General features: G+C 43.8%; 1 protein-coding gene across 2 annotated transcripts in view; it reads left to right on the forward strand.

Annotated features, from left to right (window-relative positions):
• The window catches only part of CEPT1 (choline/ethanolamine phosphotransferase 1), a 31196-nt gene that overhangs the window by 5061 nt on the left and 1755 nt on the right, over positions 1 to 24380 (forward strand). Inside the window, exons 3-7 of one of the 2 annotated variants that reach the window (XM_061363140.1) lie at positions 542 to 689; positions 1681 to 1822; positions 17003 to 17087; positions 21971 to 22102; positions 22905 to 23063. In XM_061363140.1, coding sequence (XP_061219124.1) covers positions 542 to 689; positions 1681 to 1822; positions 17003 to 17087; positions 21971 to 22102; positions 22905 to 23063 — 666 coding nt within the window. Of the gene's footprint in view, positions 1 to 541; positions 690 to 1680; positions 1823 to 9256; positions 9342 to 17002; positions 17088 to 21970; positions 22103 to 22904; positions 23064 to 24380 lie in introns of both variants that reach the window. The other variant, XM_061363139.1, reaches the window with a different exon arrangement.

Here is a 24380-nt window from a genome sequence, read left to right on the forward strand (position 1 = left end):
TACTGATTGTGGACAATCTAAAAGCTAAGCTTGAATTCTGAAGGTTCAAGAACTTTGCAGTGACAAAGTTCAGGCTGTTGCAGCCTGGTAATGCCCTGTGCTTGGCAGCAGTTTAGTACGTGACACCTCACTGGGGTCTTGTGAAGATGAGCTCAGTGTTTGTGACACAGTTACATGTTTTGGGGGCTGAGTAAGCTGTTGAGTTTCTAAATCACTTGGACAACCTGCAGAAGCAAGATAAGAGCCTAACTGTGCACCACTGCAAATGTAGTATTCTTTCAGATGCACAGTGCAGCTTCCTGCTTCAGGAAATGTGCTGTACCTGTTAGTCTATGCTGTCAGTTCTTATCACTTACTGTATTTGGAGCTCACATAAGCCTCAGCTTGTCCTTGCAAGGCCCAGCTACTGAAAGGTCTGCGTATGTGATGAGGAAACGTGTGCAGATGAAGTGCTGTATGAGATGGGTGTAACATAGGTCAGCTTCAGGCTTCTCCTGTAGGTTTACGAGAATCATTTACTCTCATTGCCTTTGTTTCATAGGCACCTCCCTGGGCATACATTGCCTGTGCATGTGGCCTTTTCATCTACCAGTCTCTGGATGCTATAGATGGGAAACAAGCAAGAAGGACAAATAGCAGTACTCCGTTAGGAGAACTGTTTGATCATGGCTGTGATTCACTTTCCACAGGTATTGTCATTTTTCATTCAAGTATGAGGATTAAATGACTCAATTTCAGGGATCAAATCTGGAATAGAGAAAAATGCTTCTTCACTGAAGAAGAGGACAACTGATATTGCTGAATGTCTAGCTTTTCAGTCCACCTTCTTTCCACAGGCAGCACTCTTGATCAAGTGAATGTCTTACCTTGTATTATGCTGAAAACTCAACCATTAAGCATGTGACTAATTCAGTCTGGGCCAGCAGTCTCTGTGTGTGCTTTAGCAGAGCCTTGGTTCTAAAGCTTCTGTAGGAAGCTGCCAGCATGCTCTTCTCTGTTATTTTAGATTGAATCTGTATAGAGTGATTGCAAGGCAGGTAGAAAGCTTAAAGAATGGGACAATAGAAGTCAGTTTAAGATTAGAATCAGCAAAGTCAGGTCCTTGGTAGGTGGAGTTTGCTGAGCCAGCCTGAAGTATAACCCCATTGCAGAAGAGGGATCGTGTGCTTTTGGTTACTTCAGTTTTAAAGCTCTTCTGCTTTATATTCTTATGAATACTTTATCAAAATTGTGTATTGAAAGGGTGGAGGGAAAAACCCTCGTGGTTCCTTATGACTCTGGAATGACAGAGCTTGGATTTTCATAATGGTATAATAGAAAATGGGGAAATATGTCCAGCAAATCATGGATATAAGAGAAACCCCGGAACTCTGCCCACAGGCTGCAACTGCACAAATCACTCGAGTCCATGTCTAATCCCATTCGGTTCAATAAAAAAGTAAGGGACCAAGAAACTCTCAATATTGAGGACCTCTGAGAACTGTCAGGACTTTAAATACCCTTTTCCTAATCTGTGTTTTTAAAATGGAAATGTTAATCTCATGCCTGTGGGATAAACCACATCAGAATTCCCTTATACTGCCTCCCCTCTGGGTCGTTTTGTTAGATTTGTTTCTGGTAAGGCTCTTTACTCGCATCCACACTTTACCTTTTGACCATGTGACTGATTTTCTCCTGCAGTCTTTGTGGTTTTGGGAACTTGTATTGCTGTGCAGCTGGGAACCAACCCTGACTGGATGTTCTTTTGTTGTTTTGCTGGGACGTTCATGTTTTACTGCGCGCACTGGCAGACCTACGTCTCTGGAACCTTGCGCTTTGGCATGTGAGTACCTTGGCTGAAAAGAAACCTGTAACTTGGGCTGCTTAACTGTGTAGTTGCCCTCTGTCGTGGTAGTTCAGATCCTTAGAGCTGTAGTAAATTGTTTATGTTCATGTATACACACTTAGAGCTTGTAGCAGTTGCTACCTGTTGGATCTGCTGGATGTTACTTAGCTTGTTTTAGGGGTGGTAAGAGATCCTTTTGTAATATTAATATTATGAGCTTCTGATGTGATTTAGACCTAAATAAGGGAAAAATTCATCCCCAAGAACAGAATGCTGTTGTCAGATGGTGGCAGTCTGGCTTTAGTGTTCATTTAACTGCTGAGCTCTTGATATTGCTTGGGTTGTGATGATGTATAGTTAGTCTTTATTACTAATCGTAACTCTTAAAATATAGTGTATTAATTAACATTGTGCCTACAATTTAAAATTCTGAATCCCTTTTAGTTAGTGTAAATCATGGTTCTGTCACTAACAGGACTGAAACAGCGATACCAAGACAGTCAGCAGCTGAAAACCCTTTTGTTGCTGGGTGAGGGGAGGTGGGGAAACAACACGAGCACTTGGTGAGCTATGGGATTCATTAGCCTTAATGTGGAAATGTACATTTATTCTGTTTGCATTTATATACCTAACAAATACCTCAAATACACGCACCACAGAATGATTTTGCATTTGGAAACCTCTGAAATGTGCTCTTAGTTTGTGTGGGATTTGAAGCAATGCTGCAACATGCACTGTTTGTTTACAGTCTGTTGTAATGGATATGTGGATACCCAGATACTGATAGCCAGTATAAGTATGGACCTGTTGTTTGTAATAGCTCTTGCTGGCAAGATACTAATGCAGATTCTCTGGAGAAAATCGTGTTTTCCTCAAAAATGTAAGATGTTGGGGTAGTTTTCTATGTCTTGGAGGAAAAGAAGAAAATATCTAGACCTGTGTTCTAATCTTGGCAACATGAAAGCAGATTGAGTGGAACTATTCTATTCTGGTGCTCAGAGATTTAAAGAAAGACACTCTTACTGTTTCAGGTTTCTCACTTTCATGCTGTACCAGAGGTCTCACTTTTACCTCCCTTTGGACTTTACAGGGCCCTGATAGTTAGAGTTTTCCTGCTACTGATCAGACACAAAACCCAGCCTTGGCATGTGCTTGACTTTACAGATGCAGGTATTGAACCCACCCAGATTGCTCTTGTGCTCCAGAGAAATGTGTCCATTATTCCTGGTGTTCACTGTAACTTCCGCTTTTTGCTTTTGTGAGGTGCCTTTCTGTTGTGGAGACATCATTTTGTGGCAAATACTCTTGTTCTATGTGGTCTTCTGTGGTGAGAATGGGATGATCCATCAGTATGTAGCTAATTTGGAGAAGGCAATAAGCATGCAAATGTGTGTATCATTACTTCAGATAACAGATAGCACTGTGTAGTAAACACATTTGTTCCTCCTTTTGCCCCATGTCACAAGGTTAATAGGCTGCCGTAAGCTGAAGCTCCTACCTATGGCAGAAACTGAGCTTATTTCTCCAGTTAACTGATTCTCACTGTTTGATACTAGTTTTTTCTGCAGCTTTCATTTCACCAATCATAAGACTGAAAAAACATCTATTTTTTTTCTACCCTTTCACATTCACTGGAGCACACAGGCTTAGGTATCCTTACCCCTAAATAAGTGGAGTCAGAGACAGCTGTTGAAAGGAGCTGGAAAGATTTTACTGCACAGTTGCTTTTTCCTGTCTGTGTATCCTGTGCAGGAACTCTGTTGAAAACCCACCAAGGGAGCTGGTAAGAGTAGTGATGTTTTAGGAAGTGTGGTGGTATTGCAGTCCTGCCTTGCATTGCAGTCCTGCCTTCCGTTGCAGAGAAGCAGGAGAGAACATACAGTTGGTTGTCACTTACTATATTTGTGATGAGATTATGTCCAGGAAATTGTATTTCATTAGCAACCAACTCAATAAGCAAATTGAAAATGGTTCAAAGAGCAGCAGAGCTCTAAAGGGGAAGATTGATATCTTCGTCCTTACACAGAGCTCAAACTTGAGCAGCTACATATATCATCAGCTTGGCTTGCTGTGAAAGCCCATTGTCTTAACAAAAAGATGAATTAGTGTGTGAAATGAAGTGTGTGTTGTGGAACAGCTCTGATGGATCTGCTGTCGCTTTACCAGACTTGACAATGCACTGAAGCTGTGCAGTGTGCTTTGTGTTGGGCTCCTGACTGCAGAGCAGGAGAGTTCACCCTGAGCGAGGGGGAAATGGGGTGGCTTCTGCTGACTTACTATAGGATATTGCAGGTGGAATAGGAAAATTTGGTTTAATTGTGCCCAAATTACTAAACACATCAACTGTGCTGGTTCTCTTTCTTCCCACTGACAGCTATGGGGAGCTGCCCTGCACTACTCCATGATTGTAAATAGTCATTTGGGATGGTAATACCCTGTGATCTGTCTCCATCTTTAAGAGATCATAGAATATTATTAGGTCCTGGTGTCTGATGCAGCCTTTTCAGAAAGCAGTTTGAGTTGGTTGAATAGCTCAGCAAAATAGCTAGAGGTCAGTATTGCTTAAAAATTCCCTGTGAGGAAGCAGGAAGTGTCTGGGAGCAGGTTGGGCTGGCTAAAGGAAAAGTCACTGTAGTAACATCAGCAGTGAAAGGCAGTAGGGAGCAGCGTGGATGGAACTGTGGGCAGAAGTTTTGTTTAAAAACAAGCACCTGATCTGGGAATGGGCTCATGGAAGAGCAGGAATATGCTGCATGTTTGAAGAAATAATCAGGTGATTCTGAAGGGCAGGAAAACATTCAATGTTGAAGCAGTCCAGATAGTGACTTTGTTCTGCTGTTCTGTTTTTCAGCGCAACATCTGGCTTAACTAGGTTGTGAACATACTGGGCTGCAATACAGGGTGGGCTTTGTTTCAGGCTTAGTCCTGTATGGGTGCAGTTAAGACTGGGACAGCTCTGGTTCGGAAGAAATGAGCTATCTTCTGTGTATCACAAATCAAACTGTCAAGCCCCAATGGACTCCCATATTTTAGGAACATGCTGTAGAAATCAGCATTAAGGAATATGGTGCCCAAACCCTGCAAGGGGTTTGCTTGCTGATGGCTGGAGCCCAGTTACTACTATCTCTGGTTCTTCCAGATCCAAACTGCTGCACTTGTTCCCTGTTCTGACTTCAGGAAGTGCATTAGGAGCTGGCTGTGTTCATGCAGCTTCAGTGCTGTATCCAGCCTCACAAGGTCAGTGCAGAAACAGTCTGACTCTGCAGGAGCTGTCTCAAATCCAGCTTACTTAGACGTGAAGCTGGAGCTATTAGTCTCTGTCGGACCTGAGCTGGCCTCTGCATTGCAGCTCCAGTGTTGTGTTGGAAGACATGACACATGGCACTGCACAGGTTGAGACCTTGTACTCTTGGCCATGCTGCACTGGGGGGAAGTGCTAAATCATCTTTTAAAGACCCAGTGGGCATTCATCAAGAGTCTACCCAGAGACATGAGGGTGTTGCTGCACTATGTTCTCCAGCACTTCTCTATGAGTTAATGCAGTATCTGTACCTTTCTTAATTGTAATATGGAAAGTTGGAGATACATACAGACACAATGAGAAGGATGCTTCATAGAGGCATATCAGCAAACCCTGGGAGGAAGGATCAGTTCTTACCAGCTTTCCTACAACTGGGAAGTTAAAAACTGTTACTTCACTGTTTGAGAAAGAGTCCCCAGAGAGAGCAAAAGAATTCAGCTGTTAACAAACCAGCCGTTCCTGAGGAATGCTGGAGAATTTGGGGGAACATTCTTGTCCAGTGACACTGCAGCAGTTGTACACAGGCAAGAGCCCCCTTGATAATGGGTTGATTTAGGATGGAAGAAAGTTAATGTGGTTCATGTTTTGAGCCCTCCTGCTGGTGCTACCACTGAGGTATGAAGGAGAGATCAGGAAATGAGGCTGTATTTCAAAAAGCAGCTCAAATGAAGCCTTCCTCTGTAGCAGGGAGCAGAAAAGGAGTGTGATGACTTGGACAAGCAATTAACACCAGATATCCAGATACAGAGATGGAAGCCTTCCAAGTCAGTTTAGCACACAGAGTTCTTGGGAACAGCTTCAGGATCTCAGGACTAGGGTAGGAGATAAGGCTGTAATCCCTGCGATTACAGGGCTTAAAACTTTCCATTTTGTGAGTTTTTCCAACAGTTCTTGAAGAACTTTTAACACCTTGGTTATTTGCAGAGGAAAACTTGAAGCTCGGTAGAGCCTCTCTGGATGTCAGGGGGGAGCTGGTTTCTCTACACTTGCAAGAAGTATGTGCTGAAGGATCCTTGTGGTAGGTGTTAAGTTTGCTGCTTGCAACCTGCTTTCTGTGTGCTCAGTCCCTCACTGCCAGCCGCCAGCACTTCTGAAGTGCTTGGTGTGTGTGTCATAAATATGTATGAACATATGTATTGCTCCAGTGTTAACACATACAGCTGGGACTGCTGAGGGCTGATGTAAATGCTGAAGGGGGGATTTCGACATCATGATCCTCCTCCTCATTTCCCTCTCACAAGTCCCTTAACAGTGTTTGAAACCAAGGCACAGTGATCATGTGCAGAGATGCTGTTGCTGATCTGTCTGCCTTTATCACTGTGGAAGATGTTCTTGCTCTGAACCAGTGAGCTCCAGCATGACGAGGTGAGGCATGTGGCTGTGGTCTGACCTCTGAAACTCCTGACCTGAGTTAGTGAGCAGCAAAAGGAAAACTCACATTATCACAGGTATATTGCACCAAGGAAAGGAGAAAAGGTTATGGCTCACTTTTAATATTACTTTTACCTTAACATGAATTTCCTGTAGCTGGAAACAGTTTTAATTCATGTTCTCAGTTCCTTCCAGTTTGCTTTATTCATCTAGTTGTATTTCACTACATCCAAGAGAATGCTGGATTGGAATGAGTTAAGATGAAACTCTGTAATAACCATTCAAACTAAGCATTTGGACTTTTAGCATGTGACTCTTGGGCTTTTCTCTTGTGTTGTGATGATGAACATTCTTTTCTTGCTGCAGTGGTTCCCTTAAGAAAACAATCCTTTGTTTCATGCTCAGATTCACAGTTCATTGCCCAGCCTGAGTAATCCCACTTGCACGCTTAGTAGATACGGATAAGGCAGATGGAAGGATCATCATTCCTCAGACTAAAGTGCTGCTACACAGAGTATTAAATAGTAGATGCATCCCCTTGAGTTTTCCAGCCTCATAACTTCTGCTTTCTGTTGAGGCAAGAGTGGTTTTTCTGTCTGCTGTTGCAGGGAATTCTGTATGTTAGGGAGGAGGAAGATGGTACATGAGCACCCCCGTTAGTTTCACACAGTGTCAAAGAGAAGCTGCATTGGATCAGCTGTATTGGTAGCAATTGACTCCACTGACTCCAGTGTAAGTGTCTGTTTCCTGTTGTTCTTGGTTCACTCTCTGAGGAAATCTCTCAACTCTGAATTCAATCCTTTGGGCTCCTCATTCTGGATAAGGCAAGAGCCAACTGCAGCTGTCTCTGAACTCCCAGATTCGAGGCACTGGTGGCCCCTGTCAAGTCTAATGGCTTGTTTAATCAAACAGAACCTTTTAAAGATTGCCTATGGAATATGCTCCATAAGTTAGCACTGACAGGAGCATGTGCTGGATGTGGGACTAATCTGTTGTGTGTTAACTGGCTCGGGACTCTCACCAGCTTGACAAGGGGACCCAGCAGAGTAGACAGCATGCAAAGTAAGACTTACCACTCCATTGTGACTGCCAACATCTCGGTAGAGTTAAGCACATGCCAAGGTCAGTGGCCCTCTTTGAAACTTTCCTGAATAACATTTAGAAAAAGGAATCCATGTCTGAATTCCAAATAATCACTTGGAAAAAGAGTAACACAGGAAAAAGAAGACGTTGTGCTGTACCGAAAGTGGTTTTGTATATAAGACTTTCTCTTCCTGCAATCCCTAAAATGATGATAATCAGGGGGCTGGAGCACCTCCCATATGAAGACAGGCTGAGAACATTGGGGCTGTTCAGCCTGGAGAAGAGAAGTTGCGTGGAGACCTCGGAGCAGCTTCCAGTATCTGAAGGGGGCTACAAGGGCGCTGGAGAGGGACTCTTCATCAGGGACTGTAGTGATGGGTTCAAACTGAAACAGGAAGTTCAGGTTGGATGTAAGGCAGAAGCTCTTCCCTGTGAGGGTGGTGAGGCACTGGAATGGGTTGCCCAGGAAAGCTGTGAATGCTCCATCCCTGGTGGTGCTCAAGGCCAGGTTGGACAGAGTCTTGTGTGACATGGTCGAGTGTGAGGTGTCCCTGCCCATGGCAGGGGGTTGGAACTGAATGATCTTAAGGTCCTTTCCAACCCAAACCATTCTATGATTCTAAAATAGCAAATACTGCCGTTCTAACTACAGACTGTATTACTTGCTGTGATGATTAAGCTGGGAATGCTATCAAACTGCAGTTCAGTGTTCCCTCATCAGGCATTGAGTTGCACACCATTACTGCACTTAAAGTTCAGCATAATCACACTAATAGAGCTTGCCGCTTTGATGTACCTTTTTAATCAGCTGGTGGGTTACTGGGTGTCAGTCTGTGTGCTTCTGCACCAGGTTTATATTATAAACACTGCAAGAAACAGCAGCGCCGTGATGGCTGAAATATTTTAATGAGATGGTTTGATAGAGGCTGAATTTGATCACACTTTAAAATGCAGATATATGGCATTTTATAAGGAGTATGTGTAGCAGTTGTGGATCTGTTTGCTACAGCATATTCTTTCATCCCTTTTTGTCAGGGGTAAGAAAGAAATCTATACAGAATGGAGTTCTATTACCCGTGAGAAAGGGTCCAGAGCTCACTTCTTTCAGCATTGTTTGCCAAGAGGCTGTGTGAGGAGGGAGCTATAACCTCCTGCATACCCTCAGAGGTGGCAAACTAAGCTGAACTGCACTCTTCTGCTCTACAAAACCCAATCAATAGCACCTTTAGATAAAGAATTCATACACCCACTGTTATTTGGAGACAGGAGCAGGAGGTATGAGGGGGGTGAGAGGTCCTGGATTGTGTCTGATCATGGGTTTTATTTGCTGTGACTCGGAGCAAGTGATTTCAGTTGGTTTCCTCATGCATACTCTGATGTTGGTGCTTGCCCTTGTGTTGGGGCATTACTTAAACCTGTAAACTGCAGAAGCTCTAAATTGAATCTGAAATGTGTAAATGCTGTGTGGGTCACCATAGTTTGAATTCATTAATACCCTCATTTTTTATGGTCAGTTCCCTTCCTCTGATGTACCTTTGAATGTATCTTGCTGTTATTGGTCTGAGTGGTTGTCTGGGGTTTGATCTTTATGCCATGACTGCAGATCCATCCTAATGGCTCCACTTAACCCAAAGTGCTCAGGAAACTGTTGTGTGAATTTTCTTTCCCTCACCCAGATTTGATGTTACGGAGTCAATGCTCTGTACAGTAGCAATCCAGCTTCTCACTGCAGCTGTGGGGCCCTGGGTCTGGAACTACACGGTAAAGCCAACGTTAATGCTCCCTGGCAAGCAATGGCATGGACTAAGCAGAGGCAGCACCTTTGTCATGCATGTAGGGGCTGGTGTTAAAAGCATCTTTCTATGGGTATTTCACAAGTGCTTCAATGAAAGGTGGGGAAAAAAATGTTTGCAAAGTATAAATAAGCAGTAAAAATCTGATCTGACAATGAAGCTTTTTGAAAGTGTCAGGTTTTACTTGGAAACAAAGCAAAAACCTGCCTGGAAAACACCAAAAATTCCTTTAAACTCTTCTATTTTGTCACAGTTTCAGCTTCACCTAACAGATAACCAGGGTTGGTTGGAAGTGTATAAACCTTTTTGTTGCTGCTGTTTAAATGCCTTCCCACCAGAAAAAGAGTTGCTTGGCTAGTTCAGGGAACTCTAAACTGTGCAGGAGCTGAAAGTCACCAGTCACCGGTTAATAATGCCTGTTCTACACTCTGCCTCTTCATCCATGCAGTCACTTAACTGTACTCATAGCTTCATTATTAAGTAACTTCATTTCCTGGTTGTCTGTATTTCAAAGTGCTTTTCCTTATGACTGTGCTAAATACATCCTTCTCCACTCGGGTTTACTACTCCTTGGAAAGGACTTTCTCTTCTGTATTTCAGCTGTTATAATACAGTCTGTATAGGTTGGGTCACCCACGCTAAAGTAGCATGACTAAAAGTTGGGTTCCTTGAGGTTTCTCATAGTTACTGGAGTCAAGAGTTTCCTTTGAGGTATTTGAGGATATAAGAGGAGCTTTTTGGCAGCTGCCTTAGAACTGCATCAGATTGTAAATAAAAGTGAGATGTTTTTTCTTTTTTTGGTGGTTTCTTTACATCCCCTCTGTTAAACTTTCAGGGATGCAGGTGATGATGTTCCTTCTGTTTCATTTAGTGCTTCAGCAAAACCTCGGCTTTCATGAGAAGGATGGAGCCAGGAGCGGGGTGGGCTGTGCTCCCAAGGAACAAGGGATGGGACAAGAGGAAACGGCCTCAAGATGCACCAGGGCAGGTTTAGATGTAGCTGAGGAACAGTTTCTGCCCCAGAGGGTGCTCAGGCATTGGAACAGGCTGCCCAGGGCAGGGCTGCAGGCACCGTCGCTGCAAGTGTTCACACAGCGTGGAGACGAGGCCTCAGTGCCATGGGTTAGGGGTGGCCTTGGCAGGGCTGGGGAATGGTTTGACTGGATGAATTTAAAGGTCTTTTCCAACCTGGCTGATGGTGTTCTATGAGGTGTTAAAAAGGATCCTTAACTACCAGCTCTGCTCTAGACCCAGCAGTATCAGCCATCTACTAAATCACTGTGTGTGGTACCCACTGGCTGCCTCTGACAGTGTGAGCCAGGTCCTGGTAGATGTGCTCTAATGCAGGCAGATAACATAACTTCTAAATACTTTGTTGACAGTCTCTGAAAGGCTGGAGCTGTTGGTGTCAGGAAATGGTGGTGGAGCACACAGTGATGGGAAGGAAGAGCTTCATCAAGATTTTAGCCTGTTGTGATAACAACATGATGACTGTGCCCAAGAAGTCACCCAGGGGGAAATAAAAAAATCCCTTAGTACCAGAACATTGAGAGAATTCCAGAGTCTCACCCCTTGGAACGATTGTGATGTGAGAGGGACAACTTGAGTTCTGTAACTAAAGTGGATTGTTTAAAATGAGAGGACAAATTGCCATGGAATGGAGGAGAGGGAGGAGGTGGGATTCTCTGCAGAGGTGACCTAGAGGTGGTGGTGATGGTGGTTTGTAGACCCCACCTTGTAGCAGAATGCCAAGTGTTCACTTGTGACAAGTCCCTTCATGCACACTAATTTTACTCATTTTTAGGCATACTGAAGTACAGAATAGACTTAATCATCTTAAATTCTTGTAGTTTCAGGTACCTCCGGGTATGTTTAAGCCTTAACTAATAAATGAGGATGCTACTGCTTTGAAGTCACTCAGAACACACAAAGCATCGCGTTTGTCTCACGCAGTTTGAGGTCGGGTGGTAGTTTGATGTCAGCATTGCAGTCTCTGAGTAAGCCACAGGATATGAATATGCATGCTGTTTTTCATCTGATAGCGTGAGCCAGGTTTGTAATGAGAAGGTATAATGATACAGCCCCATCTTGAAAACACTACATGAGCGAACAAAAGAAGAGCTTAAAACGAAGAGCTTAAAATCCAGTTACACCTTGTGCTGGGCAGTTTGGCTTTTTAGTCATCAAGGAGGGGAAAAAGTGTTCTTAAATAGTGAATGAAGCTTGCTTATGCCTTTAGCCTGTGCAGGAATCATTTAAAAGAACCTGAAACTAATATTATGGGAATCAAGTTAAAACAGGTTTACTCTAGAATTCCACACCCATTTCAAGTTAAAGAGCTTCAGCCCTGCCTCCCTCCTCCTGCAGCTCTGCAGTGTCACCCTTTAGTACTTGCATTGCTGGAATGTGACTTGTGTTCTACCTCACATTTTGGTGTTCTTTCAAGGACCAGAATTAAGCAATTTCAATAGAGCTGAGCACAACCATATGGGGAAATTGCAAATAAAAGGATTTATAATTGAATCTGGAGAACACTCAGGCTTTTCTGAGAAAACAATGTCCCTGGTAATGTTACATCAGAAAACTACAGTAGTCTGAGAACTAGCAAGTAATCTGTGTTCAAGTTTGTTGTGACAAGGAAGGGTAGGTTCAGAGAGCAGAATGTGTGCTCTATGTGCAGTAAAACCCACAGCAGCCTTGCTGCAGGAGGAGGATGTGTCCTGGACCTCTGGAGGCATTCTGCTGTCTGGTGAATTCAGGCAGATAGGCAGCAAGGGATGAAATGTGTATTTTTAAAGCTCCCAATTTTTATGCTTCCCTGATTTTACCCGAATGAAACCACTTGGAGATTCTTATGTACACCCTCAGTTCCCAAAGGCAGCTGGCGCAGTGTCACCATTGCTTGACCTCGTCCCTGCTTTGCTGTCTTCAGCTCTGCAGAGCTGCTGCTTATTATTTCTTCTTAACATCAGTTTGCTGCAGAATCAGTGTTTTTCAGGGTCATTTTCAGTGTTTCTCCCAGCCTTGCCATTGGATGTTCTGTCTTGGCACTCTTAGTTTGTTAAAATATTGAGTCTGGGTTCTTTGTGCTTTGTCTTCAGTGTCTGAGCTTTGTTCTTTAGTTCTTTGCCTGGATGTTCCCGGTGATCTTAGGGGCTTCTGTTTATTTTCCAGCAGATGAAAACGTCCCTGGTTTATTTGATCTTTGGAACTTGACTGCTTTGTGTCTGAAGAGCTGGTACAATAACATCATGTCCATCTATTGGACTGTGGGCATGTCTTGGGGAAAACGGCTTCTGTCACTATCTTTGTTTCATAGGTGTTAGGGATCTCCTGCGTATTGTGCACTGTGTTGCTGCATCACCCAAGCAACAGAAACTGTTTAGGCAATGCTGATGTGACTCAATTCGTCAGGAAACGTCAGGCAGAAAGCTGTCAGGTTGGGGAAGTGTGGCTCAAGTGATGGCTGAAAATATCCCAGTTAAGTGGCTTTAAGAACCCCCCCTTACTGGAGCTGCGGAATTCACACTGCTGGCTCTTTGCATCCGTTTGCTCTTAGGATGTCCACTGTGGCGTTTATATAAGCAAATAAATACAAACACAAACAGAATCAGACTTTGATCAGGCTGCTCCCTTCTTGCTCTGAAATGGGTTTGCTTTCCTACAGGTCTGCTTATGGTACCAGGTTACTGGTGGTGTATAGTCATCATAAAAGGGGAGGTCTGCAGCACCAAAGGCCTTTCCCCAGTCTGGGTTTCCCAATGCTGTGGGGTTTTCTCCTCATGGCACCCATCTTTTGCACTGAAGCTAAAAGATTTTCCTACTCCTGGTTGATAAATCATCTATTGTCCTTATTGTAGGAAGAGGCATTCCAGTGTGCAATGAAACTTGATGTGGAAAACCCCATAGTGCTATTTATGTATTATTTAAGCAGGAATGTTATCACACTGCTTTGCAAATAGCTTCCCTAGCCACTGGAGCAAGCTATATATGTTATTCCTCAAAAGGTCAGCATAGGGAGTACAGAAAGGCCTCAGTCAAGGCTTCTATGTCCAAGCTGAGCTAAGCCACTTTTCTCTGTAGCCCTGCTTTTGTCTTTCATTTTCTGAGACACCTTCCCAGTGCTACCAGAGTTTAAAAGCAACACAGTGACTGAGATGATCTGTGGATCTTTTTACTACCAGAACATTTTTACCTTGAAGCGATTATAACTACAGGTTAATCATTAAAAGAGTAGCAAGGAATGTTCTCTGAACTGCAGGACATGTTGACACTTTCCAGGCAGTGCCCTTCGTTACCTTTGCTCAGGATCTTTGTTGCGAAAACCACTGCTGCTTTGTTTTCTAATTGCATTCTTTCACTTACTTTACTGTGTTACAGTGTAAGGGCTGTTTAGGACTTTGAAGGCTGGTAGCAGTCTGCCTCTGTCGCATTCAGAAGCCTTAACTTGTTCCCATTTAGTCCTTCTCTTTCTCCCTGTCAGATCACTCTGTACCTGCACAGTCACTTTGACTCAGCACAGCTTTGTTCAGACCTTCCATTGCCCTCACCTTTGGGCTTGCGTCATCCATGAGCTCACACAAAAAGGATAAGGAAAGGTGATATGCCAGAAACTGGAACAGGAACCTTTCTCTTTCTTCTTTATTTGGCTGGGTCAGTTTAGCTAAGGCAATATCCAGCTGGTGGCACGGGCTTGTGGTGCTGGCACAAGGGAAGTGGGACTGAGCAGTCAGTTTTGGGGCAGAAGGTGGTGACTTCTCCAGTGGTGATGACTGCTCCTTTTAGCAGCAGCATGAATTTGGTCCAGTTTATGCTGTAGTTGCTCAGTCATTTTAAACTCCACTCAAACAAATAGAGGAACAGCATGCCTCTTCTCCCTTTCACCCAACTTCTGCTTCCAAATGTTGTTCCCTTTTGTGGTCTCCTTTGAAAAGCTGCATTTTGGGTTTCCTGGATTCTTAGATTTCAAAGTAGTGGCTGTTTGACTTCTGCAGAGAAACTTCACTGGGTCATTCCAGCTCAGCTACTGGTGTCGAGCACATCTTGTTGAAGTTGTCTGACAGTGGTTTTAATGAGTATAGGATGTTCCCAGCCCCTTTTCATCCTTGGTTTTAAGAGCATATGCTTTATTTAGCTGATAGTTTAGGTGTTAGTTTCTCTTCAGTTGATCTTGCTTTTGTCTTCTGTCTAAAGGAGCCCTTTGGTGTTGAATCTTCTCTTTATGTAGAATTGAAGTCAAGCCTCGTTATAGGAATCTCATGTTGCAGAGCAAATATAAGTCAGGGAGGAGTTTTTTAACCAAACACACTTTCACTTCGTTGCTGTACCCTTCCCAGCTGCCTGATGCCATTTCATTGGAGCTGGGGAGGACGGAGCTGTGGGCAGTGGAGCAAAGGTGGTACCAGGGCTGTGTAAGGAAGCTAATGCTCTCTTCCTAACCTGAATCCAGGCACTGCTTCCGTGCATTTGCTTGGGCTCTGTTTGGTGTAAGAACAGAACACCTTGTCTTCCATTATCTGAAAGGTTTTTTTGAAGTAGATGACTTTATTGTGCTTTAAGATTACTGCTGCCAAAAGAAACCTGTTTTACTGTCCAAGGACAGCTATAAATGAGTTTCCTCTGTTAGCCATTAGTCACTGTTTCTGTGAACTTTCTCAGCTGTTTTATGTGCTTTTAGGTCATTGACAGAAGTAGTGGAACAGGCTAAAACACATTCCTCTTTAGCCTGCGTGGGTTCTTCAGCCATTCCTCGCTTGGACACACTGAAAACACATTTCCATGCAGACTCCAAAAGCTGGGAGGAAGCAATTTGCATTTAATCAGATGGTTTGTGTGTGTCTCTCCTTGCATGGCTGAGCAGTTTTATTTTGCCTTTCAAGGTGGCTCAATGGCTTCATTTGTTTGGATGAAGATTGAAAAGATGAAGTTTTTAGGACATTCTTTCCTCTGAATTTTGTCCCTCTGATTGCCACAAGGTTCTTATTGAACAGCTCAGAATAGAGGAAGACCCTCAAGGTTTTCCTATGCATCTCATATCTTGAGGTTTGGTGTAGTGGAAAGAAAAGATATCTAAAGGAAATTGTCTTACTGGAATCTTCTCTAGATCTCCTCTGACAACTTTGGCTAAACATTCCTGTTACATGCTAAGAGGCTGGGTGGTGATTGTTGCTGCTCTCCCACCTTTGTCATCCTTTATGCTCCCCTTTACTGCTTCACTGCTGATGTACTTCACAAGGGAGGGAGCAGTGGTAGGTCACAGTGGTGATATTCAGGGTTGGGTGCCCCCTCTCCAGTTTGCCTGCTGTCAGCAATGCCACCATGTGCAGATCTGCTCTTTGTTCCATAGGTACGTGTCCTGCTCCTGGGGAGCTGTTCAGGAAGCCTCTTGGCTGGTGGAAAAGTGAAGTGGGTTTTCACAAGCTCCTGAAAGCAGCAGCCAATGTTTAGAGCATCCATAGCAAGATAAAGGGTTGCACTGAACACCATATGCTGTTGTCCTCCTGCTCTCCTATGCTCTGGGGCATGTTCTACATGGGATTTAGCTCCAGCCTCATAATTATCCCTTGTGCATATTGATCTGCTGCTGAAACAGAATTATAGCTTGGCCAGATGAGATTCCCTGATGAGAGGATCCACTGCAAACCTGGAGCGAAGGCTGTAGAGAGAGCTTGAGGTAGCACACTGATCTGATTTTAAGCTTAATTATATAGCCTTGTGGTTCATATAAGGCCTGTGCAGTGGATAACATGAGTAGTGGTTTTATATGATCAAAGTGTGTGTTTGCAAGATGCTGTAGAGCTGTATCGTTAGAAATGGGGAATAGGCTGTAAGTATTTTAAACTGATTAAAGGATTAATTTTGACCCAATAGTCCAGTATGGAACAGTATTCTATAGCCTCATATAGACCACCAGCAAGTCCATCCTCTCTGTTTCACTTGTGTTTTTCTTTACTTCTGTCCCTGGGTTGGATTTTTGCTTTTCCTTCTTGCTGGCTCCAGGTCTTTTGCCTGCCATTTAAAACAAAGTCTTAATTTCTGTCTTTCCTTCCTGCCCTTCTACAAACCACACTGGCTGTGCCAGCCTCAGAGCTGGTTTCTCACTGCATGCTGGAGACTGAACTGTGTCATCTTTAGCAGTGCAGCTCAATGTACCTTTTATATTTGCATAAACTCTTTGGGGATTTGTGCTTTTTTTGTAAAGTTTGATGCTATTCAGAGGGAATGTTTATATTAAAAAGCAGGGAAAGGGTTATAATAGGGGTTAAAAATATCTGTCGTGAGTTCTAGCATCTGAAATAAGTTCTCTTTTTTTGGTGGGTAAGGTTAAAACTGAATATTGATTTCTGCACCCAGCAGCGGTCACTTCCAAGTTCCAATTACTCCTTTGGTCAAAATGGGGTTTTTATTGCACTGTGAGACCAAACAACAAACGTGGCTCTTGAGCACTAAAACTGAAATGGATTTTTACATTTGAAAGTATCTCTCAATGTTGTCTCTTTATTTCCTCCCGTTTTTGGAGGCTTTCTACCATGCATGACAGAGCAGAGCTGCTGAGCTTGCAAATAACTGCCTTGAAATGGCTTTGAATAATTTTGCTTCTTTTTTCTTTGGCTTTTTGTACCTAATCAGAATTGATGTGACTGAAGTACAAATCTTCATAATAATCATGCATTTACTGGCAGTGATTGGAGGACCACCTTTTTGGCAATCTCTGGTAATTTTGTTCATGTTCTTGTTTTATCCTCTTGAATAATCTGTTAGGCATCTAGAAGACCTACCTGCATGTAGCTGAAGTTGTGAGGGGACCGTGGCAATATATATCCTTGAGTATAGGTCACACAGCAATAACTGCTTTCTGGTTTTACCAGAGTTATTAAACCAAGTTATTCTGTAGCTTGTGTTTGCAGATAGAAAACTGTCAGATGTTGCACAAACTTTAATGTACCTTCAGTGATGTCCCGCTTCCCTTGACAGAGCTGGCCAGAACTGGAGTGAATATCAAAGTACTGGTACCCAGGTAGAGCACTAAATTGGATTGAGGATATGGGGAAAGCTTTTGGAGAGCAGCTGGTAACCATCAATAGAGAATTTGGCTTGAATGTGGCTGATAACTTATATCTGTATGGAGAAGAAAAGAGGGTGCTGAGGCGCTGGCACAGGGTGCCCAGAGAAGCTGTGGCTGCCCCATCCCTGGCAGTGCTCAAGGCCAAGTTGGACACAGGGGCTTGGAGCAAGCTGCTCCAGTGGAAGGGGTCCCTGCCCGTGGCAGGGGTTGGAGCTGGATGAGCCTTAAGGTCCCTTCCAATCCAAACCACTCCATCGCTCCAGTTAAGTAAGCTGATCCTGGGCTGGCTGCATATAGATCCTGTAGGTGTTATTTAAGCTCACCAGCGAGGCCAGTAGGCAGTGTATGGGCTGTCTAAATTGACTTTGCATTACAGAAGCCATATTGAGCTATCAAAATTGTCCAAAGAAAAATATATACATACAGAAATAGAAAGAAATGATGATTCTGGAAGTAACACCTTAAGTACTGATTTCCTGGAAGGTTTTTCTTCCTCTGTATTGATTCTTTTTGTGTGCTTGAAACATAGTTCTTAAGGTGGATAAAGACATCATGATTTGCAGTAAAGCCAAGAGATGGTCCAAGATTACTGAAACATGTCACCCCAAATGGGTGAATTTCTAATCTGCTTCATATAACCAGAGGAATGAACTCTCTAACATTGGGAATATCTGGGAAAAGGAGCTAACTTTGGCTGTCCTGATTTTGCTACGTGTGCTTCAGGCTTAAAAAAGTACACCCCCCAATTAATTGTGTGAACTGCAGAGTAAATACCATCTGAAGAGAACGAGGATAGAACTAATGCTAAGCTCTATAATAAATGAGGCTAGAAATCAGTTTATTGGTGCCAAATGTTTCTTATTCTGCATTACAAATAGGGATTTCCCAATCCATGTGCTCAGTTTCCTTTTTCCCTTTTTAATAAAAGTGGGGGGGAAATGCTGCCACAGCAGCCTCTGGCATAATACAGTGTTGATGTGAGCTTAGAAATTGTTCCCTTGTGGTATCTAACAACCTAAATCACCCTTTGAAATAGCCTATTGCACAACCCCTTTCAGGCAAGATCTTGCCATCTAGTTCTGGGTTGTGGCAGCATTTGGCTGTCAGCTCCCTACAGATTAAACTGCTCTGAAGTTGATGTTGGTTTGTGGAGATATTTCCCATAATTGGGCATTTCCCTTTGTCATTCCACATGGCAGATTTTGTGTTTGTTTAGAGAGAAATGTTATTTACTACTTGCAGAGCAAAATGCATCCCCCAACCCCTCCTCACCCCACTCCCTCCTCAATCCTTTCATATTTGATGTAATAGCAAATTGGTGGTTTGATATATTTGATCTAGTTCTATCTGGGGGGGGGGGGGAAGTGTGTGGAAATAATGGGATAAGATGTGGTTGGATACTCAAACATTCCACTTTCCTATGCTAACAGGCGAAAAGCAAAACAACCTGAGCAGGCTGAAGGCAGAACTGTGTGTTTTGTCAGTTGCTTTCATCAGCTTTCCTTTTCCCTATGACCTGGTGTGTATCTGTTCTGGCTTCCTGCTTTTTGCCAGTGTAGAGTCTCTTTAAAGGGTGTTAAAATGCTGTTTGCACACCCCTGGAGCTGGGTGATGTCTCTGAATGGTGAGTACAGCTGGGGCTGAGATCCTCACTGGAAACTGTGAGTAAAGTGAGCAAGTGTAGGTACAACTTGTTTGGGGTTTTTCTCTTTGAAGGGAGAAAAGCTGCAGTTTCTCGAGCTTATTCCAGACCAGAAGCTTTAAAAGCATAAACACTTCATGAATATTAAGTGAGCTTGGGTTTGGCCCTGGTTTTGTTGTTCCTCTTGCAGATGTACTGAAGCATGCATACGTACAGCTCCAAACTGCAGCTGAGAGCAGCCTTGTCAGAAGGACCCCTGGAACACCACAGCTGCTTGTGGTGGTTGGGACCCTGAGCAGGCCAAGAGGAGTTCCTGGAGGGAGGAATCTGCCTTGTCTCCTTATGGATGTGGAGTCTTTCACATGCTTTTGCCTGCTACTTTCATGAGCACTTAACTGTGCTCTTTTCCTCACTGTTTCTTAATGACATGTATTTTCTTCAATCCCAATTTGTGCTGCACAAAACTCTGGCATCTGGCCTGGAGGCCTGGCATGAGTTTTCTGGCAAATGATTCTGAACTTGCTTTAATCCAGGCCCTGGCAAGCTCTTGTTAGTCCATTCTTTGCCTGCTGCCACTTGCTTTTATTAACATGCATGACTTGTTCCCAGACAGAATTTGGGATGCTCCCTTTACCAGGCTGTACCTGTGCTCAGAAGCCTTCTGTGCAGTGTGGCTTTTCCCTTGTAATCAACTTCAAAGGGTTTAACAGGGTACCTAATCTGCCTGCTGAAGACTTGGCTTGTGATACTCTTCTGCATTACTGACGTGGCCTTGTGAAGTTCTGCAGGCATCTGGCTGCTGGTGGAACCCCTGCAGTCACCAGGAAGGGTGGAACTGTATGGACTGTAGTGACATATGGAATACCAGACAAGGAAGTCTTGTGGTTTGCCTTGTAGTGTCCTCTTAACTCAGGGGCTGCAGTGCTGTTTCGTAGGTGGATTTCCCTCTCTGTCTACTCAGATTATGGTTATTTTTCCCTCAATGATACTTTCTTGCCTTGCTGCTTCCATCTTGTACGCAAAGCAATTTAGCACTTGTTGGACTTGTTAATGCCTCTCCTTTGACTTTCCTCTGCCATGTTTCTGTATGGAGCTTTATTTCCCATTAATTATTTCTGCTGGGTAAGTGCAGTCTAAACCCCATCGCTGATGGAGCTCTCAGTGGAAACAAAAAGGAGAGTGTTGGTCGCATCCTTCTGTGAGGAGGTGATAGGACAAGGGGAATGGCTTGAACCTGCCCGAGGGGAGACTGAGCTGAGCTCTTAGGCAGAAGCTCTTCCCTGTGAGGGTGCTGAGGCGCTGGCACAGGGTGCCCAGAGAAGCTGTGGCTGCCCCATCCCTGGCAGTGCTCAAGGCCAGGTTGGACACAGGGGCTTGGAGCAAGCTGCTCCAGTGGAAGGGGTCCCTGCATGTGGCAGGGGTTGAAGCTGGAGGAGCTTTTAAGTTCCTTTCCAACCCAAACCATGTTGGGATTTAGTGATAATTCTGCCTTTGCTGACATTGTTCTCAGGTGTGTTAGTAGTATTTGGGAGTTCACAGGGTGCTTTTCCCAGCCAACTCCCCTTGTCTTTGGGAAATGTCAAGCTTAATGTCTCTTGACTCCTCTCTGAAGCTTGACATTGTGGTGTTCTTCCTGTAGAAGAGCAAAATCACCCTGTTCTTTAAAGAAATACCCAAGCACTGTTTGTGAAGTGGAGGGCAGCCCAGATACCTTCTTTTGTAAGACTGAGAGACCTTCTTACAAGGCACAGGACTTCTCATGGGTGAATGATTACACTCTGTGGCAATGTGGCCTCCTGTTCACTTGTCATTATTCTTCCTTACTGTCTTTCAGAAGAGGTTTTCTGATGTAACTGAGCAAGGGAGAAATACATCCAAGTGTCCCAGAACTGCCAGGCAGAGGGCTGCAAGGGCAGTGATTTGGGGAGGTGGTCTGTAGGCTGCCTAAGAGCAAAGTTAAAGCTGGCCCTGCCTCCTCTTTGTGCCCTGAAAAGACAAATTGTTATTGAATGCAGCAGAGAACTTGTGATCTTTACCTGCCAAAAGCTACGCTGAGAGTGTATTTGAAGAGAAATAGAAACAACTTGACCTCACTTGGGCTTCTGTATGTAATTGCACCCCTTGTTGTTGGGGAGCAAATTGTGTTTCTTCAGTTTGAGTTGCTGTGATTCCACTTCCTGAATTGAGTGCCCATGAAGACCTTTGGTAGTTGTATAGAGTCGGGAAGGTTTGGGTTGTTCTCTCTAAACAGTTGCTTCCATAATATACTTCATGTGGTTTACTTTGAACTCTTCCTTCTTCATTTGTAGCTTCTCCTCTTCTTGAAACACTGCTATTAAGTAATGGAGAAAACTCCTGCCTGTGTTCATTTTCCAGGTCTCTAGCAACCTCATTGCTTGCTCTCCTGGCTTGCTGACAGAGATAACTTGTCTGATGTCTGTTTGCTTCCCTTGTCTTGCCTGTAAGATAGGATCCAGCTTAAAGGACTTTGTTTCATCACCTCCAATAGCTCTTGCTTTGTTCAGTTTGATCTTGGCCTGCAGCTGAGTTTTACAACCAGCTTCAGAAAAGATGACTGCTCTGTTTCTCCTCCATGTGCTGGCTGGGTGATTGAGCTAGCCAGTTCTTGCTGTCTGTCCACTTCTCTGCTTTTGATGGCTCTTTTCAGGCAACTGAAGATAAGCCTGGCTTTATGGAAAGCTTGATGGAAGGATTATTAGGGGAAAAAACACATGTTTCTCTGTCCCTTCTAGAAAATTAAATCTCTGCATAGCAGAGAAAGAAAACCAAACGTGGTGTTGGAAAGTGGAGTGTTTGAGTGCCCCAGAAGTATTAATCCCAGTTTGGCTTCCTTGTGCGTATCCTAACTTCTTGTCTCTCTTCCATTAAGATTCCAATACTGAATATCCAGATGAAAATATTCCCAGCTCTCTGTACTGTGGCAGGAACCATATTCTCCTGTACAAACTACTTTGGTGTGATCTTCACAGGTGGAGTTGGCAAAAACGGATCCACTATAGCAGTAAGTCCTTTGTCCTGCCTTAGTTACTCTGCAGCGTGCTGAGGCTCTTCAGCCATGCTGTGAGTTGTTATTTGACATAATTCCTCCTACATATGAAATGTTTTACTTTAATTTCCTTGCTTGGCTTCAGAAAAACAAGTTAATATTGTCCATGTAAGAATGGTAGCTTTAGGAGTCAAGAGTTTTAACATTTTGGAGTATTGAAAAGTGCTCGTGGTACTTTGATATTTGCTTTTGAATTGATCATATGAAACCAGTTGTATAAATACACTTCCCCCCAGATTGTTCATTCAAAAGTCTGGTGTAAAAAGCCATTCAGAAGGAAATTTAAGAGGATTGGTTATGGTTTTGTGCCTTGTAAAGATCTGCATTGGTCATATTGCCAGTGAAGGAGTGCATGTGGAGGCATCTGCACAAGCACCTCCTTCTGTTTGTGAAGGTGATGGTTGATCCTGGAGCCCTGGAAGTTTTCCAAAGGCAATTCTCTACCAGCCTAATAATTATTTGCCACCAAACAGGCTGGTTTAGTTGCTTTCTTGCTGGCACAGAGAAAGATGCACAAGTTTGGTCTTCTGCTCTTGCTAACAGTGTTAGCCAGGGCCTATGTGACGTGTCAGAACCACGTTTGCAGCTGACACTCGCTTGAGTTTCATCAGCCTTTGTTCCTGTTAGTGTTCAAAAAGACATGTTTTTAATGTGATTTTAATCAGACCCCACCCTTTGCACGCCATGTGTTTGGCTCAGAGGTTTCTCTGCAACATGTACATTTTATTAACCTAATGCTTTTAATCCCTCTCTCTAGGGAACGAGTGTCCTCTCCCCTTTCCTTCATATTGGGTCAGTGATTGCGTTAGCTGCAATGATCTACAAGAAATCTGCAGTGCAGCTCTTTGAAAGGCATCCTTGCTTATATATACTCACTTTTGGTTTTGTATCTGCTAAGATAACAAACAAACTAGTGGTAAGTGCACCAGAACCCTTGAGTTTCTTGTTATTGCAGTAAAACCTTTTGTGGAGTTGAAAGTTCTCTGGTTATTCTAGTGAGAACTGACTTCTGTTTGTGTACCGAAGTGGTACTCATGCTTCACTTATTTTTAGTGGCTTGGAGGTGCAGCAGAGCCTTTCTTCTGTTTGAAAGGCAGTGGTAAACCTCAAGCTAACGCTATGGTTACATAGTCAGTGCAGCAGAGCTTACAGTTGCCTGTGTTCTGTTTCTTCCCCTTTCCCATCTGTTTATTCACCCTTTTGTAGCGTATTTGCACACATGTGTGATGAGCTGGGCTGGAACTGAAACCCCCCTCAGATGCAAGTGCAGAGGGGAGGACCATCTGGGGGGAGACAAGGTGAGAGTGCTGCTGAGGTTTGGAACAGTTGCTCAGGGTTTAACTTCCTTGGAGAGAAATAGTGGTTAAAATTAACAACAGGTTTGTACCAAGGGGCAGATGGATGAGAGGAGCCCCTTTTGAACAGAATGAATGAGGGATTAAACAACTGCTGCCCCACAGACTGAACCTGCATCCTGGTTCTGCAGGCCTGTGTTGCGTTGCCACGTGCACTGGATCAGTGTTGGATGTAACTCATCATGGAAGAAAAGTTAATTTCTTACCATGATCCGTTTGCTACACAGTCACATCAACTGTTGGGCTGGTAGAAGTGAGGATGTGGTGTAGCAGGCCTGCTGCACATGTGGGGGAGTGTGGGAAGGACACACCAGGGAGAGGTGGTGTTCCTTATGGGATGGGAACAGATAACAGGAGGAGAGGAACACCAAGTATCTGAGTTTTGAAGATCTAGGAGCAGGTTTTGTTTCCAGGCTCGGCTAAACCTTAGAACTTCCCAGTCTACTGCCATTTCAGTGCTTTGTTTCTGGCAGGAGGAAGGGTCTGTGGGCTGGAAAATGTCTTAGGGTTTTTTTCCTGTAGCTGCATTCTTTGTTCTGAGAAGATGCTTCTGTGCAGACCTTCCTGTATACCTGTAGACTTTCATGGTTACAACAGTATTGCTGCCACTGCTGAAGTACTTGATATGCCTCATCCCTGGCAGTGTTCAAGGCCAGGTTGGACGGGGCTTGGAGCAAGCTGCTCTGTGGAAGGGTGTCCCTGCCCATGGCAGGGAGCTGGAACTGGATGAGCTTTAAGGTCCTTTCCAACCCAAACCATTCTATGACTATATATCTTCTGGTAAGGCTGCTTGAACTTTGGGGTTTTTGGCTTTGTGTAGTCTGAAGCCATTCTACCTTATCTGGTGTACATTTATTTCTTACACTTCCTTTTTCTGT

Source organism: Neopsephotus bourkii, unplaced genomic scaffold (assembly GCF_033783945.1).
Source record: "Neopsephotus bourkii isolate Nb327-2 ecotype Australia unplaced genomic scaffold, CSIRO-AGI_Nbou_v1 NB_1139, whole genome shotgun sequence".
Lineage (NCBI taxonomy): Eukaryota > Metazoa > Chordata > Aves > Psittaciformes > Psittacidae > Neopsephotus > Neopsephotus bourkii.